The sequence below is a fragment of the Eretmochelys imbricata genome, chromosome 6 (genome assembly GCF_965152235.1).
Source record: "Eretmochelys imbricata isolate rEreImb1 chromosome 6, rEreImb1.hap1, whole genome shotgun sequence".
NCBI classification, from domain to species: Eukaryota; Metazoa; Chordata; order Testudines; family Cheloniidae; genus Eretmochelys; species Eretmochelys imbricata.
This window is the reverse complement of record NC_135577.1, coordinates 64,517,733-64,534,907: the sequence shown is the minus strand read 5'-3', so window position 1 is coordinate 64,534,907 and position 17,175 is coordinate 64,517,733. Positions and strand designations below refer to the sequence as shown.

The window sequence follows — 17,175 nt, the reverse complement described above, 5'->3', positions numbered from 1 at the left end:
TCAATAAGATGTTTAACATTTTTTTCAGTTTTTAATAAGGTGTTCTTCTAGTAATCCAGGTAAGGACTGTTTGTTTGAATATTGTTAACCTGACAATGTTTCTTTCACACTGACCTGCATATTGTAGAAGCTTAGTCGCAGGCTATTAGAAAGACAAGGCGGGTGAGGTAATATAACAAAAGTTGATAAATGATATTATCTCACCCACCTTGTCCCCCTATCAAATATAATATAAGCAGATATACTTTGTTGTTGTTGTTGCATTTTTTGCATTGCGCGACAGGTAGCTCACTATATTCCGTCTGTTCAGTAGCTCCTGATATTACTATAAACCCCCAAGGTAAGGGGAGACGTCACCAAACTGAGTCCACCGCAGATTAAACTCAGATGTCACATGAGTAAGGGGGGAGGAGGTTGTGGAGGGGGGAGCTTAAATCAACCTATATCAACCGCTGGAAGCCCTGAGTGACACAAGGGGGCCTCAATGAGAGCGAAGGTAGCCTCGGAGAATGGACTTCTGGCAACTCCACCTAGCCAATGAGATTAACTAGGAGGCAGGGCTCTTTCCCCCGCCGCCCCCTTCCCTTCTGTGCGTGCGAAGACTAGGTTGCGCTCTGGTGTAAGCGGAGCTGCCGCGCGCCGCCACCTCCCCCCGTCTCTCTCTCTCTCTCTCCGTCTGCGCTGCGCTCCGCTCCGCTCCGCTGTAGCTGTCCTTCAGCAGGGCGCTCTCGAGACCGCCGGGGAGCGCGAGCTGTGGCGGCGGCAGCAGCCGGGGAGGAAAAACAAAAGCAGACCGAAGGGGACACGCACAGCCATGGATTACTATGACTCTCAGCAAACCAATGACTACATGCAGCCGGAGGAGGACTGGGACAGGGACATGCTTTTGGATCCAGCTTGGGAAAAACAGCAGAGAAAGGTAAATTCCCCCCCCCCTTTCACCCTCACCTTACCCCTTTCTCTCCCCCCCTTCCCCGCATCCTAGTAAAGAGCCTGGAGCCGGGGGTGGGGGGAGAGATATTAGTAGAGGCTGCAGTAGCTCCATTAGAGAGGAGTGTTGTGTTACAGGCATTTAGCAGGATGGGGGTGGGGGAAAGGTTTCCTTGGATTTGCTGGAGATTAGTTGTATGGGGGCTCTGTGTGGCTACCTGCGCACGTTCAGTCCCTCCCTGTTTAACGCTGGGGTATTTTCCACGTTTGCTGAGGGTCCAGGGCAGAGAGCTGGTCTGATTGATAGCTGGGAGGTTTCCTGTTGGCAGCCGGATCCCTGCATCACCCTCTCGTTTTATTTAATTAAATAATGGAGCCTCGTGTGAAGAAGGGGGTTGGGAGTGGGACGAGCTGCAACATCAACCTAATTATGGATTTGTATATGCATAGCCGCCTCTCTCCTCCTCCCTCCGATTTTCCCCATATGGTCAGAGGTTGCAATGGACCCAGCTCTGCACAGGACCTGTTGAGATGCAGAGCTCGAATAATGTAGCAAATAGCGCGCCCCACGCCTCTCCTTTAATTCGGTCTAGAACAGTGATTTTAACTGAGTTTAAACCAAGGTGTTATCTGGTGGCTCACAGATCCCCGTGGAAACGGCGTTTGGAGATTGTGTATTAATCGCCTGTGGAGGGCTTGTGTGATTTAAAGAAACAACGTGTAACGGGCACACATTAGGCTGTTGTCTTTCCTACCTGTGTGTGAGGGAGGTGGATGGGCGCTGAAGTAGTGCGACCTATGAGGGGGGTGGGTAAGCAAAGAAATGGGGCCGTTTTATCGCCCAATGTAGCAGCGCAGAAGTTCCTTTCCCCCACTAAAGCAACAGATGTTTCCCCTGTCAGCGCCAGGAGCCATGCAGACGGGAGCCCTAGCTCCCTCCCCTCACATTTCGCAATGCAATTTACCAGGCAACACTCCTCACTTTCTGGGTTTTTTTTGATAGCGATGCTGTGCGTGCTATTAGGGGCCGCCTAGCTGCTCCTCAGGAAGCTGTTGAAGAGCTGATTTGGGCGGCTGGTGGTGCCCTGGGGGAAGGGAGGACTGTGCAGGTACATGTGTGTCTGCTACGAAGTGTCACTCCCATTGCAAAGCTCTCCACACGTCTGCGTTGCCCCCAGAGGACAGTGGCACACAAAGGAACGCTCTCTTTGGAGGCAGCAGACGCTGATTAAGGAGGAAATCAGAATGTGAATGTAATATTGGCTTGTTCCCCAGGGTGCAGGCTCCTTCAGCTGCAGATGACCTTTGTAGGCTAGACTTGTTTCCCTGTATAGTGGGGAGGCAGGAGCACTACAGCTATTTAGGAGATCAGATTGACTGACTGACTAGCAATCTGTTGTTAGTAAATTACCTTTTCCATTCCCACCACCTTATTCTCCCTTTTTGAATGGTCCCCAATTCCATGTGCTCACAAGCAGGATGATAGCTCACTTCTCATTTGAGTGGTGTGGTTTAGGGTTGGGCTTGTGCAGAACTTATGTCCAAAAATGGTAACATTCATCCCTTTTTTAAACTGGGGTGGGGTGGGGTGGGGTGGGGTGGGGGGGAGTTTAGGAGGAGTTCTAGCTGCTGCTTTTTCTTTTTGTCTAAGCCAATGGCATCCTGTATTAGATCACTGGAATCCTAATCTTTGAAACATTTCCCTTTTAGTCACTTCATCAGACAATAAAATATATATATATTTATTTTAAAAAGAAGCATGGCAGGGCACCTCCTACAACTGTCAAGTCACTAGAGTGAAGCACTTGTTAATTTTACGCTTGCAGTTTGTATCACATCTTGCCATGCCTGAATTCTGAATAGAAAATGGAACTACTTTCTTGTCACACATAGTGGATATAGGTAGGGCCCTAGCAAATTCATTTTGGTCCATTTCATGATCATAGGATTTTTAAAATCATAAATTTAGTGATTTCATCTATTTAAATCTGAAATTTTATGGTGTTGAAATTGTAGAGGTCCTGACCCAAAAAGGAATTGTGGGAGATGGGGATCACAAGGTTATTGTAGAGGGGTTTGTGGTACTGCTACCCTTACTTATAAAATCATGAGTGGTATAGAGAAAGTAAATAAGGAAGTGTTATTTACTCCTTCTCATAATACAAGAACAAGGGGCCACCAAATGACATTAATAGGTAACAAACACAAGAAAGTATTTTTTTCACGCAACGCACTGTCAGCCTCTGGAACCCCTTGCCAGAGGGTGTTGTGAAGGCCAATACTATAAAGGGTTCAAAAGGGAGCTAGACTGATTCATGGAAATTAGATCCATCAATGGCTATTAGCCAGGGTGGGCAGGAATGGTGTCCCTAGCCTCTGTTTGCCAGAAGCTGGGGTTGGGTGACAGGGCATGGATCACTTGATGATAACCTGTCTGTTCATTCCCTTTGGGGCACCTGCCATTGGCCACTGTCAGAGGACAGGATACTGGGCTTGATGGACCTTTGGTCTGACCCAGTATGGCCGTTCTTACGTACTTCTGCCTTGCTGCTGGCCGTGGCGCTGCCTTCAGAGCTGGGCAGCTGGAGAGTGGCGGCTGCTGGCCAGGAGCCCACCTCTGAAGGCAGAGCAGCTGCCAGCAGCAGCGCAGAAGTAAGGATGGCATGGTATGGTATTGCCACCTTTACTGCTGCCTGCAGAGCTGGGCCCTCAGTCAGAAGCCGCCACTCTCCAGCCGCCCAGCTCTGAAGGCAGCAGCACAGAAGTCAGGGTGGCAATACCATACCATCCCATCCTTAGTTCTGCGCTGCTGCTGGCAGGGCACCGCTTTCAGAGCTGGGTGCCCAGCCACCAGCCGCTGCTCTCTGGTCACCAGGCTCAGAAGGCAGCAGTGCAGAAGTAAGGGTGGCAATACCATAACCCCCTAAAATAACCTTGTGACTGCCCCCCCCGCAATCCCTTTTTGGGTCAGGACCCCCAATTTGAGAAACCAGATTGCCTTATGAAATCTTTCAAATCCTGCCAACTACAACGAATGGAAAGGTTTTCAACAATCAGTCTGTATTCTGTATGAACAGGTGGTCCATATTTATCTCTTCCTGGTTGTCTCCGACTGCTATATCCACCACCTCCACCACCCCCACTGCAGCTGCTGTAGCTGCTGCATCCTGGCGGGGGCCCTGGGCATGCTCCACTATCACCCGCTCCCTGCACAGGTCTTTGCCATTCAGCTCGTAAACGGCATCGTCGGTGTCGTGGGAGTCCTTGAACTCCACAAACCCATAGCCGTTCTTGAGATTGACCTTGAGCAGGCGGCCATAGCTGCTAAAGAAGTGCTGGATGTCCTCCTCCTGGACATGGTAGCTGAGGCACCTGATGTAGACGTGCAGCATCTCCGCAGGGCTGAGGGGTGGCAGGACGAGGAGAGTTCGGTGCTGCAGAGCCCACACCGCACCGTCCCAGAAGCGTGGCCTGCTCCACAGCACAATTTGAGAATAGACATCCCTGCTCCCAGATAGCCATTCTCAGTAGTGCTCTATAGCAGTGGGTCTCAACCTTTCCAGACTACTGTACCCCTTTTATGAGTCTAATTTGTCTTGTGTACCCTCAAGTTTCACCTCACTTAAAAACTACTTGCTTACAAAATCAGACATAAAAGTACAAAGTGTCATAGGAGGCTATTACTGAAAAATTGCTTGCTTTATCATTTTTACCATATAATTATAAAATCAATTGGAATATAAATATTGTACTTACTTTTCAGTGTATAGTATACAGAGCCATATAAACAAGTCATTGTATGAAATTTTAGTTTGAACTCACTGTGCTCTTTATGTAGCCTGCTGTAAAACTAGGTAAATATCTAGATGAGTTGATGTACCCCCTGGAAGACCTCTGTGTGCCCTCAACATACCCCTGGTTGAAAACCACTGTTGTATAGACCAAACTAGGCCCTGGGTGGTAACTCTGCAATCCCATTGTCTTCAGTGGATTTGCACAGTTGTAACTAATTGAAACTTTGTAAACAGTTCTGTTGACACATAAAAGGACTAGAATCTCTTTGTTGCGCTGGCTTAGCAGAGCGAAGGCAGGACTAAAAAGTAGTAAGAATTTAGATCTGCTGATTTTTAGTAACTGACTCTGAATGCTGAGCAGATCTGCACCCAGTGTGCAAGGAGATATTTGTACAAAGTTAGTTTTCAGGTAGTTTCCACACGTTCCGTGTGCTTGTATTTCTCCTTCTGTACAAAGAGATTGATGTAGTGTTCCTCACAGGTGAGTAGTGAAATTGGGATTAATGTCTCCTATAAATCACTTTGAGATCTGTGGAGGAAAAGCCTCTAGAAGTCCTTATGAATGATGATAGGCATTTTTAACCTGATAGCTGGAAGATGCCTCCGTTCCCTCACATCTTCTTATCCTTTCATTTCCGACTCCATTGAGTAACTAACTCCCTGCAGGAGCTTGCTAGGTGAGGAGCAGGAAGTTGTCAGTTTAGAATTCAGGGGGCACTGCCACTGCTTGGAAAAACCAGCTTTCCCAGCTGTATTGCTTTTCCGTAAGAGGCTTTTGGGGATGTCATGTTTTCAGAAGGGTTTTTAAGAGGCTTTCAAGAGCTCATCCCAGCAGTGATATTCACTTAAGGGGTGGAAAATAATGAACAGAACGAATTCTGCTCAATCTGACTTTTAATAAGCTTCTGCAGCGCCCATTTGTACAACAGCAGGGGTCTCTTTTGGGGATTAAAGCTCTTGGTGAAATCTTTCAGTTAGAAGAAACTACCATCTATTATACTCTTACCCATTATTCTCAAGAAAATACAGGAAATGGGCTTCCCAAAACACTTGCTAAGGCCTAACAGACTGATACTACTGCTTCTCTGTTATCCAGTGAAACTTTTTGAAAGTCACTGTCAGAAGATCACTCTCAAAATGCTCTCATCACTGCAGGCTGTTGGGAAATCTATGTAGTCTTGTAAAATGTGCCAATTATTGCCTTCCTGTGGGCATTTACTAGTTTTGAAATACTAGCCAATATGTTGTTACAATTGTAAAAGCCGCTGTGAAATAGAACTTCACAGCCCACAAGAATTTCTGCCTCTTGATCAGAAAAATCCTGAGGCCTTGATCCAGCTCCATAGGTCAATGAAGAGACGCCCACTGACTTCAGTGAGGGCTAGATCAGGCTTTGAGTGAATAGATGAGCTCCCTGCAGATCAGCAAGCTTGGGCTTCATCTGACTGGTGATGGAAGAAAGTCCGCAGCTGAAGACAAGCAACCCCCAGTGAGAACACCAGCCCCTGAGGATGCAGTGGCAGTTAAAGCTAAAAGGTTTGTGGGGCCAGTGACTCTTGCGGTGCCTCCATCTGAAATACCATAGATCTGAGTCTTAGAGATGCTGAGCACTTGGCATCTCTGAAAATCAGGCTCATGTTTTTTCAAATGGTTCCCTCTAATTTCAGACACCGGTCATTGTCTGTAAGTGACTTGTCCAAGGTTGCACAACCTAGAGAAGAAAAATCTTCTGATTCCCAGCCCGGTATACTAATGGCGATACAATGCTCCCTGTCTGACCAGACAGCTGCCATCTTGACAATATGAAGCAGAGTAGGGTGAAGAATCCATTTGTAACTAGTGAACAGAAATTAAAAACCAACAGAAGTTGTATTTTTGTCTACTGTTAAGGGGTTACATTAACATTATTTAAAAATATTGATTCAATGTAAATGATTCAAACACTTCATTTTTATTAAAAAAAAAATAACATTGCCTGTTTTCTCCAGTCCAATTACCACACAGGACTGCCTACTAGGAAACTGCAATAGAATGCACTTCTTGCTGAGAAATCTAAACCATTCCGATTTTTGGAATTGGTGGAATAGTGACAGCAATAGCTAAACTGTGCTGAACACTTCCTGTTTATAGGTAAATATTGACTAAATACGGTATCTATAAATCACTGAAATTATCTGTTAGAAATGGCACCATCCCATGATAATCCTCTGAGTGTAGCCAGCAGCGTATAATATGCCATATGTAAAGATAGTTATGAACATAAATCATGGTTTGTATGGCCAGAAAGCTCTGGAATGGGTGCTGTCTGCCTGACTCTCCGTTCCATTCAGTCCAATGGATTGAACCACAGAAGTTGGTTCAATAAAATATATTACATCACCCACCTTATCATTTATTAGTTCTTTAAAGACGTTTAACTAAAAAGCATCCCTGAAGTATTGCTGCAAACAATGGCTAAATCACTGGCTTTGTAAGGCAATTCATTGGAGAGCAGTGGGAGGTGGCTCACTTTCTCTCTCTGTTCATTTTTTTTATCAAGAACATTATTATTCATTGTAACCTCTTTATATTGTGAGATGAGTGAGGCATCTGGGCTTTGTAGTGACTTTTTCATCCACACAGCAGCTTGTTAGTGGAAGAACTAAGGAGGAGGTGGGGATGGACAGGAAAATGGTCTGTGCAGATTTGTGAGGGATGTTACAGAAGTGTGGACAGCAATTGGAAAAACACAAGATTTAATGTACTGGATCAAACCATCTGTCCATCTACTCTGAGATCCATCCTACTAATGTCCTACAGGAGGGGGGGAAACGCCCGAAAGGAAGCAAGCTATTAGCCCAGCAGTGTGAATGTATGGTTCTAGGGAATTCCTTGACTGTTTCAGGCAACCAGTTTAAATTCTTGGGTCTGTGATTTGGTTATCACTATCTTACTATACAGAACTACACAAGGCAAAGGTGATACCATTAACCAGCCTCCCTAACCTCATTACTGATTTTCAGAGTGTAACTTGGTATGTATTTTGTGCTTACTGCTAACCCAATAAGTGGGGAAATTTGAACAGAAAGTGTCCAGAAAGTTGTATAAACACTTTTTTTTAGGCTGTGTAGTGAGAATTGGTCTTCTTTTTTTAAAAAATGGCATGTTTTGAGATGGCCTTGTCCTGATTCAGAAATTAAATGTAGCTAAATTACAGGTTTGGGAGTATGGGTCTAACGATGTTATTAAAATACCTAGGATTGGAAGAGCAGCTGGCTCAGATTAAAATGACATCTATTGTGTCTTAATTAGAGCACGCACACTCTTTTTTAAAATGTTTTGGCCATTAGATCACCATAATAGAGATGCAGTAATGTATCCTGGAGGGTGGGGGTGGTTGTGCAGCTATTTTTGTCCTAGGCACTTTGCTCTTGAACTAGTGCTTCACTGCATGCGATATACAATTCCACAGCCTCATGTGTAATACATTTTATATACTAGAGGTTGTAAGCCGTCTTCACCAATGGGGATGTGGGACTGTGTACTGCTCATCGCAATATATTTGGAATCCACGCATGAAATTGGACTGGAGTCCTCCTGGTTGGTGGCACAAGTTTGGTGATAGAGACGGCAAAAGCTAACACAGCTTTGCTTAAGAAGGCTTGGGCGCTGTCACTACATTGCGGCTAATTTTATTTTATAGCATTGTCTGTGAAGTCCTGTGCCTGTGGTTTATCACTGTTGTGTCTAACACTTAGGACATTCTCTGGGGTTTGGTTGCATTGCTATGAGACAGCTTGCTCTATCTGAAATTAGAATGGAGAAGGGGATGGAGACTCTACCTTAGGATACACTTTATGAAGTCTTCCTACGGTGCCTATCAGAGCCACGAAAAGGCTGAGTTGTCTCTAGCCCATAGGCCCAGTGGTTGTGTTGCTGTTTTTAAAAAAAATATCTCATAAGGGCCAAGCACCAATTTTGGAGGGGGGAGGGAACTCCACTGTAGTTACTTAAAAACTTTGTCATGTGGGTATGTTAGGAAAAAATCCACCATAGCCTCTCCCACCTCAAGACAGGGAAATAAGTACTCACCTGCCCCCACCAAAATACAGAGCATTTAATAAAAGGCCTGAATTTGTGTATGTGTGTAAAATAAATATATAAAATGCAAGAGTGTTTTTTTTTTCCCCCTAAAAATTGCCAAATGTGAGCTTTGGGAGAGGGAGTAACTTTCATGAAGAATGCCCACCTCCAGGATTTCAGTGCTGGAGACAGATATCCAGAGCCTTGATCAATTTTGTAGATGGGGAGAGGATGATTTGTGAGCCTTGACTATTCACCATGGGGCCTCCAATCTGAGAGTAGCCATCACTCAAATGTCAAGTCCAGTTAATCTTCTCAGGGATAGTTCCAACTGCATTTTGTCCTCTTGAAGCAAGATTGACTGACTCATTCTGAAAGGAACCTGTTGGTGATTGTGGGGAATCTCTTGAATGGGGGGTTCAGAGTGGGGAGAAATGGAAGGGACTCCTTGGGACTCTAAGCAACAAACTGTATTAACTGAGTGAAACCGCAAGCATTAATAAGATTAGCAAAGAGCTAGCTAGCTTCCTGTTTCTCTACTGCTGTCTTTTTTTTTTTTTTTTTTTTCCTTCCCTTCCCCTTCATTATAACAGAACCCAGCCATAGGATGTTTGTGGTGTGGCCTGGAGCCAGACAAGCCTCTTCGCTCCCTATTAGGCAATAAAACAGCACTTCTTTTTTTTTCCCTTTTCCTTTTTCTTTCCATGTTAATTTCCCATTCTTTTTATCTTTCCTGCCATACTGGTAATGGACATGTGACTGGATGGGCTATGACTACTGTAAGCAAGCTCTTCCAGGGCTGTACCAGTATTACCACTGCCTCACACCTCAGTGGTGTATGGACTCAAATCTGTCTTCTGTCTGCCTTATGTCTTTCCTCATTTCTTCTTCTTCTCCTGCTTGCCATCTCCTGTTCTTTCTCTCTCTGTCCCAATCTCTCACGCATGCCTGGAAGTACTGAGACCTGAATTCAAGAAGGTTTTATGATTGCAAATCCAGGTCCTACAATTGTGTTGCACCCCCTTACCTGAAAATATTGCCAAGTGTGATGAAAAACATTGAAATGCAGCTGCCTTCTGGGTGGGAGGCAGTAGCCAACCAGTGACTACAGTTTGCTGCATAGCTGGGGTGGGGCAAGAAGAATTCTGGCTGAGATGCCTTCTCTGATTGCATGTTGGTGTCTTCTGTCCCCCTAGGGCCTGACTTTTACAGGTACTGATCATCCACAACTCCCGCTGAAGTCAATGGGAGCTGCAGTTGTTCAGCATCTCTGGAAAACCAGGCCCAGAAATCTCATTCAAAGGGCTTCCTCAATGTATGAGTACAACTCCCATTGGTGTGAGTCTGAGGTGTATGGATAAACGTAGTGTGGCATATGGCCATTTACCCAGCTGAGTCTTACAACTATGAATCAATCTAAACAGAGAGAATGCCTCCTGGAAATGCATTCCAGTCTGCAGAGTGGGAACCGACACCAAAACCTGCTGTTCCATTGTATTGGAGCCACGGGGCACTGTTCTGAGTGGGAGATGCTGGCAGGTGACAAAACTATGTTCTGGTCATTAGTATAGTTTTAAGTGCACACTACTGAGGTGTGAGACTCTAGTTAACTTGTGTCTCTTCTCAGATCTGGGAGGTTCATGTAAGTGACTGGGCTGTAAAGGCCAGCAGGCTAGTTTTTATGAGCAACCCTACAAAAACAAACCAATGTGATTAATGAAAAGATGTGGGAGGTGGAGAAGAGATTTCTTTAAGGAAATCATTCAAACTAGTTTGGAAGGCTTCACTGGTCAGTGGAAGGGGGGCTGACTCAGAGCAGAATCAGCAATAATTCTAAATCTGCTTAATTTTGTAGTGACTCCAGATTACTATGATGCTGGTCACCTACCACCCTGAAATAAAAAGTTTTATAATATAAAATGGAGTGGAGGTAGCCCATGCCTTGATCTTACTCTATAAGTGCTGTGTTGCGAGCTCCTTGTTGACTTGCCTAACTTTAGTGACTATGGGTTCAAAAGCAGCTCAAGTCAGCAGAGCCTGAAACTGGCTAGGAAACGTAATCTCTGCTTTAATAACTAACTGTACTAAATCATCAGAGTAGATAGGCAGAACTGATTGCTGGGGATGATCAGAAGGCCCATCCTTCATTATAGTATAGGGTTTACTTTACTTTGCATTTACTTAATTCCAGTTAGTGGAGCAACCCTTTTGCAATAATCTGTATCCAGGCAAAGCAGGGTACCTGTGTGGTAAAACAGCTCAGGAGCTTTCATTCTACTTGCCTTATAAACAGGTTCACTATTGTGTGAGGTCGGCGGAGAACACACACACACATCTATCAGGTTCTTTTAGTATCAGGCTTAGCTCTCAGAGGGGATTGATCCAAGACCTGTTGAAAGCCACAGAAAGACACCCAATGACTTCAGTGAGCTTTGGATCAGGCACCAAGGATTCTTGCTACTCTTCAGTGAGGTGTAAAGTGTGTTTATCTTAATTACTGCTGTAATGTAGGTTGTGTTAAACTCTTGAATACAGACCTGGGAACTAAGCTCTCAAGATTTCTGGGACATGCAGAGAGATCCAGGTATGGTCCATGTCCGAACTGTTCACTCTCTTCTTCACTATAGAAAGTGAGTATGTGTCTCACAGGGTTTCCTGAAATTCTCAGTGCTGTTACCTGTGGCACCTTTATTGGTGTGAATGCACTTCCCAGCAAATGCACAAGGCAGTTGGTAAGTAGCTTCCGCTACTTAATTTGTTATCGCCTAAGAAAGATATTAAACAAAATTGAGTCCCACTGCCACCCCTAAAAAGCCCCTGTCCCCTTTTAATTAATTGATTGATGCTGTAGTGAGAACTATTCTCTTAAGTATTTATCCAAGCTTGGTATAAGTATGTTAATTTCCTTGGGGTAACGTTCATTGTAGCCAATAACATCTGTCTATTTTTTCGTTGTCTTAATACCCTAGTAGGTATCCCCAACTGTACCTTTTGTGCCAGGGAGATCGATCGATCGATCTCTCTATCTCTCTATCTATCTCTCTATGTCCTCCCTGGCTTGGGAGATGTTGATATTCTGTGGAGAAGAGAACAATAGCTAGGCCTGTGTGTGTGTGTGCACACATGTTTCAAGCTACTGGCTTCACTTCTACTCCAGATCATGATGGTGTTTTTGTGAGTGGCTGCTGTCTGTGTGCTGTACGTGCACTGTGGATACAGCAAGAACATCAATCTCTCTAGCACTGTTTGTCTGGCACCATTCACCAGCAAACAAGTTCAGTCAGTTGAATTGCCTGGAGGTTGGGGTGGGAAAGGGAAGGAAGAGGGTCCTCTTTATAAATGCTTCATTAATAAGAACCAGTCTATTTCGAGGTGGCTAACTCATGGACACTAGCTGTTTCCCAAGGGCTTTGTTAAGCACTGGGGAGCTCAAGGCAGGACTAAAACTGGCTCCAGCTGTGGGGAGCCAACTCTGAACTCACTCTGGGCTGTAGTCCCAACTCCTTGGCTTTCCTGGTCAGAAATCCTCATTACCAGCCTGCATTCCTGACTTGATCAAACTTTTCTCTGCCCACGTTTGAGCTGAGAACTGGTAGTGGAAGTGACTTGGAGAGGTAGGCCACACAGAAAGGGCATCATTGTGTGGTATGGGGGCTCACATGCTTTAAATCTTAGTGGTGAGGTAGGCTGACAGCATATATGAGACAATTGGGGATGGAGGGAGCGTAGGAGTAAATAGCTCCCACAGAGGAGCAATGTTCTTTATTTGTGTTATCATAGCACCTGTGGGCCTGGGTCGTAGATCGCTACTCCATTGTGCTAGGCGCTGTACAAACACAGAACAAAAAGATAGACTGTAAGCCCTCTGGTGCGGGGACTAAGTATAAGACGAGATGAACACAGACAGGGCGGTCCAAGTAAACAGTGAGACAGTACTAGTCAGCATGATAGGCAGTGGTCTCTGCACACCAGCAACCCAACTGTTATCAAGGTGTGTGTGTTGTGTTTTTTTTTTTTTTTTTTTTTGGGTAGGCATCATGGCAAAGGAGAGGGTTTTTGAGAAGGGGTTTGAAAATGATGAATAATGAGGTGGCTCTGGAGACGTTTACGTGGAGTACCTCCCAAGCATATTGGGCAGCATTGGGGATCCCTCTGGGAATTGGAATTTTTTCCCCTTCACTGTGGCTCTGGCACATTGGATGTTCCTTTCCCCTTCTACTGGATAGGAAAGCTCCATTTTCTTTCTCATCCTGAGTGGTACAGGACAGAGGTGGTATGTTGCTGGAGCAGGAAAAGCTGTGTGACCATGACAGGTTTCAGAGTAGCAGCCGTGTTAGTCTGTATTCGCAAAAAGAAAAGGAGTACTTGTGGCACCTTAGAGACTAACCAATTTATTTGAGCATAAGCTTTCGTGAGCTACAGCTCACTTCATCAGATGCATAAAAGTGGAAAATGCAGTGAGGATATTTTTATACACACAGACCATGAAAAAATGGGTGTTCATCACTTCAAAAGGTTTTCTCTCCCCCCCACCCCACTCTCCTGCTGGTAATAGCTTATCTAAATTGATCACTCTCCTTACAATAAGCTTTCGTGAGCTACAGCTCACTTCATTGGATGCATACTGTGGAAAATACAGAAGATGTTTGTTTTTATACGAACAAATCATGAAAAATCATGAAGCCGTCACCTTCAGCCCCCAACTAAAACCCCTCCAACTCATTATCAAGGATCTACAACCTATCCTGAAGGACGACCCATCACTCTCACAAATCCTGGGAGACAGGCCAGTCCTTGCCTACAGACAGCCCCCCAACCTGAAGCAAATACTCACCAGCAACCACATGCCACACAACAGAACCGCTAACCCAGGAACCTATCCTTGCAACAAAGCCCGTTGCCAACTGTGCCCACATATCTATTCAGGGGACACCATCACAGGGCCTAATAACATCAGCCACACTATCAGAGGCTCGTTCACCTGCACATCCACCAATGTGATATATGCCATCATGTGCCAGCAATGCCCCTCTGCCATGTACATTGGTCAAACTGGACAGTCTCTACGTAAAAGAATAAATGTAAAGAATTATAACATTCATAAACCAGTCGGAGTACACTTCAATCTCTCTGGTCACGCAATTACAGACATGAAAGTTGCAATATTACAACAGAAAAACTTCAAAACCAGACTCCAGCGAGAAACTGCTGAATTGGAATTCATTTGCAAATTGGATTAATTAACTTAGGCTTGAATAGAGACTGGGAGTGACTAAGTCATTATGCAAGGTAACCTATTTCCCCTTGTTTTTTCCTCACCCCCCCACCCCCCCGCCCCAGACATTCTTGTTAAACCCTGGATTTGTGCTGGAAATGGCCCACCTTGATTATCATACACATTGTAAGGAGAGGTTTTGGAGTAACAGCCGTGTTAGTCTGTATTCACAAAAAGAAAAGGAGTACTTGTGGCACCTTAGAGACTAACCAATTTATTTGAGCATAAGCTTTCGTGAGCTACAGCTTACTTCATCGGATGCATACTGTGGAAAGTGTAGAAGATGTTTGTTTTTATACACACAAATCATGAAAAAATGGGTGTTTATCACTACAAAAGGTTTTCTCTCCCCCCACCCCACTCTCCTGCTGGTAATAGCTTATGTAAAGTGATCACTCTCCTTACAATGTGTATGATAATCAAGGTGTGCCATTTCCAGCACAAATCCAGGGCTTAACAAGAATGTCTTAGAGGGGAGGTGGGTTAGGAAAACAAGGGGAAATAGGTTACCTTGCATAATGACTTAGCCACTCCCAGTCTCTATTCAAGCCTAAGTTAATTGTATCCAATTTGCAAATGAATTCCAATTCAACAGTCTCTCGCTGGAGTCTAGTTTTGAAGTTTTTTTGTTGTAATATCGCAACTTTCATGTCTGTAATCGCGTGACCAGAGAGATTGAAGTGTTCTCCGACTGGTTTATGAATGTTATAATTCTTGACATCTGATTTGTGTCCATTTATTCTTTTACGTAGAGACTGTCCAGTTTGACCAATGTACATGGCAGAGGGGCATTGCTGGCACAGGATAGATTGTAGATCCTTGATAATGCATTGGAGAGGTTTTAGTTGCAGGCTGAAGGTGACAGCTAGTGGCGTTCTGTTATTTTCTTTGTTAGGCCTGTCCTGTAGTAGGTGACTTCTGGGTACTCTTCTGGCTCTGTCAATCTGTTTCTTCACTTCAGCAGGTGGGTATTGTAGTTGTAAGAATGCTTGATAGAGATCTTGTAGATGTTTGTCTCTGTCTGAGGGGTTGGAGCAAATGCGGTTGTATCGTAGAGCTTGGCTGTAGACGATGGATCATGTGGTGTGGTCAGCATGAAAGCTGGAGGCATGTAGGTAGGAATAGCGGTCAGTAGGTTTCCGGTATAGGGTGGTGGTTATGTGACCATCGCTTATTAGCACTGTAGTGTCCAGGAAGTGCATCTCTTGTGTGGACTGGTCCAGGCTGAGGTTGATGGTGGGATGGAAATTGTTGAAATCATGGTGGAATTCCTCAAGGGCTTCTTTTCCATGGGTCCAGATGATGAAGATGTCATCGATAAAGTGAAAGTAGAGTGGGAGTATTAGGGGACGAGAGCTGAAGAAGCGTTGTTCTAATTCAGCCATAAAAATGTTGGTATACTGTGGGGCCATGCGGGTACCCATAGCAGTGCTGCTGATTTGAAGGTATACATTGTCTCCAAATGTGAAATAGTTATGGGTGAGGACAAAGTCACAAAGTTCAGCCACCAGGTTTGCCGTGACATTATCGGGGATAGTGTTCCTGACGGCTTGTAGTCCATCTTTGTGTGGAATGTTGGTGTAGAGGGCTTCTACATCCATAGTGGCCAGGATGGTGTTATTAGGAAGATCACCGATGGATTGTAGTTTCCTCAGGAAGTCAGTGGTGTCTCGAAGATTGCTGGGAGTGCTGGTAGCATAGGGCCTGAGGAGGGAGTCTACATAGCCAGACTGTCAGGATGCCAATGCCTGAGATGATGGGGCACCCAGGATTTCCAGGTTTATGAATCTTGGGTAGTAGATAGAATATCCCAGGTCGGGGTTCCAGGGGTGTGTCTGTGCAGATTTGATCTTGTGCTTTTTCAGGGAGTTTCTTGAGCAAATTCTGTAGTTTCTTTTGGTAACCCTCAGTGAGATCAGAGGGTAATGGCTTGTAGAAAGTGATGTTGGAGAGCTGCCGAGTAGCCTCTTGTTCATATTGTTCATATGTGACCATGATCTGTTTCACCCCACAGAAAATGCCTGGCCACAGGTACAGCATGGAGTGGCTCCATGAAACTGCCTGGTAGCATTGCTTCTTGTACACAGAGGGCTTTGAGTTCAGGCAGAAGCCCATTGTCCCAATTTTCTCTTGGCATTCTGCCTCCAAGGAACACTCCTTAGGGGAAAAAGGAAAGATGGAATCAACAGGGCCAGAGGCTGCAGGAGGTACCCACTGAGATTAAGCCACACCAGGTTGGAAACTTCTGGGTTAATGACTGATGCTTGAGGCCCTTGCATTATCACTAAAGGTTGCTACTCAAGGGAAAATACTGCTTTTCCACTGTTTCAGATGACATGGCCTTTGACTCAGGATGCTGTCAGTGTTCACGCCTGGCTAATCGGTCAGAACTAGCAGGATTGTGTGAAGAGTTTCCAAAATGTTTGTTTACAAATCATTACATGCTGTTACATGCCTGTAACAAACTGTTATGAACATGATGGCATGTAGATAACTTGACATGCACATGCCTGTCTACAGCAGAGCTTATAGTTCAAATGGCGTACAGGCTTTGTAATTTGGGAGGCTAGCTTATGAATAGGAGCCCTCCTGTTCATGCAACCATTCCTCCACCAAGACTGTAATTTTCATGCAACAATGTATCATTTTGTGACACATTGCATTGCACTTCTTGCTGTGCCAGTCTCTGCAAATGCTCTGAGCCTGCCAGCTACTGACAGCTTCCTAAGAGGGGCTCTGAAATCTGATAAGAGGTTTCCATTTTAGAACCTTAGCAATTTTTTCTCCTATTCCTTCTGTCGTGGTTTGTTTAAGGCTGTTAGCTGGCTGTAATCCAATCCAGTCACTCCCTAGTTACTGTAATCATTCTATTAATTACAGTAGTAATACTTGAAGGTTAATACCATCGATATATTCAGGGTTTGGAAAAACTTCTACCTGACAATTACTATCCAAGGCTGCTGCTAAGAGAGGGAGGCCGCTGGTCAGCTTCTGTTGCGAAGCCCAGAACACCTCTCCTCCAGGCATGCTTTGGGAAGATGCCTGAGCTTTGGACTGGGGTGCCACCTCAGGAACCCGCCGCAAGGATCCACACCTCTTGGCACCAGCTTGTGT

At 44.9% G+C, this 17,175-nt stretch overlaps 1 protein-coding gene across 3 annotated transcripts in view; it reads left to right on the top strand.

Annotated features, from left to right (window-relative positions):
* The first annotated feature begins 637 nt into the window (after nt 1-637).
* Nucleotides 638-17,175, top strand: part of ACTN1 (actinin alpha 1) — a 130,627-nt gene continuing 114,089 nt past the window's right edge. For 2 of the 3 annotated variants that reach the window (XM_077818725.1, XM_077818726.1), the window contains exon 1: nt 638-919. In XM_077818725.1, coding sequence (XP_077674851.1) covers nt 815-919 — 105 coding nt within the window. In that variant the 5' untranslated portion in view covers nt 638-814. The remainder of the gene's footprint in view (nt 920-17,175) is intronic. The other variant, XM_077818724.1, reaches the window with a different exon arrangement.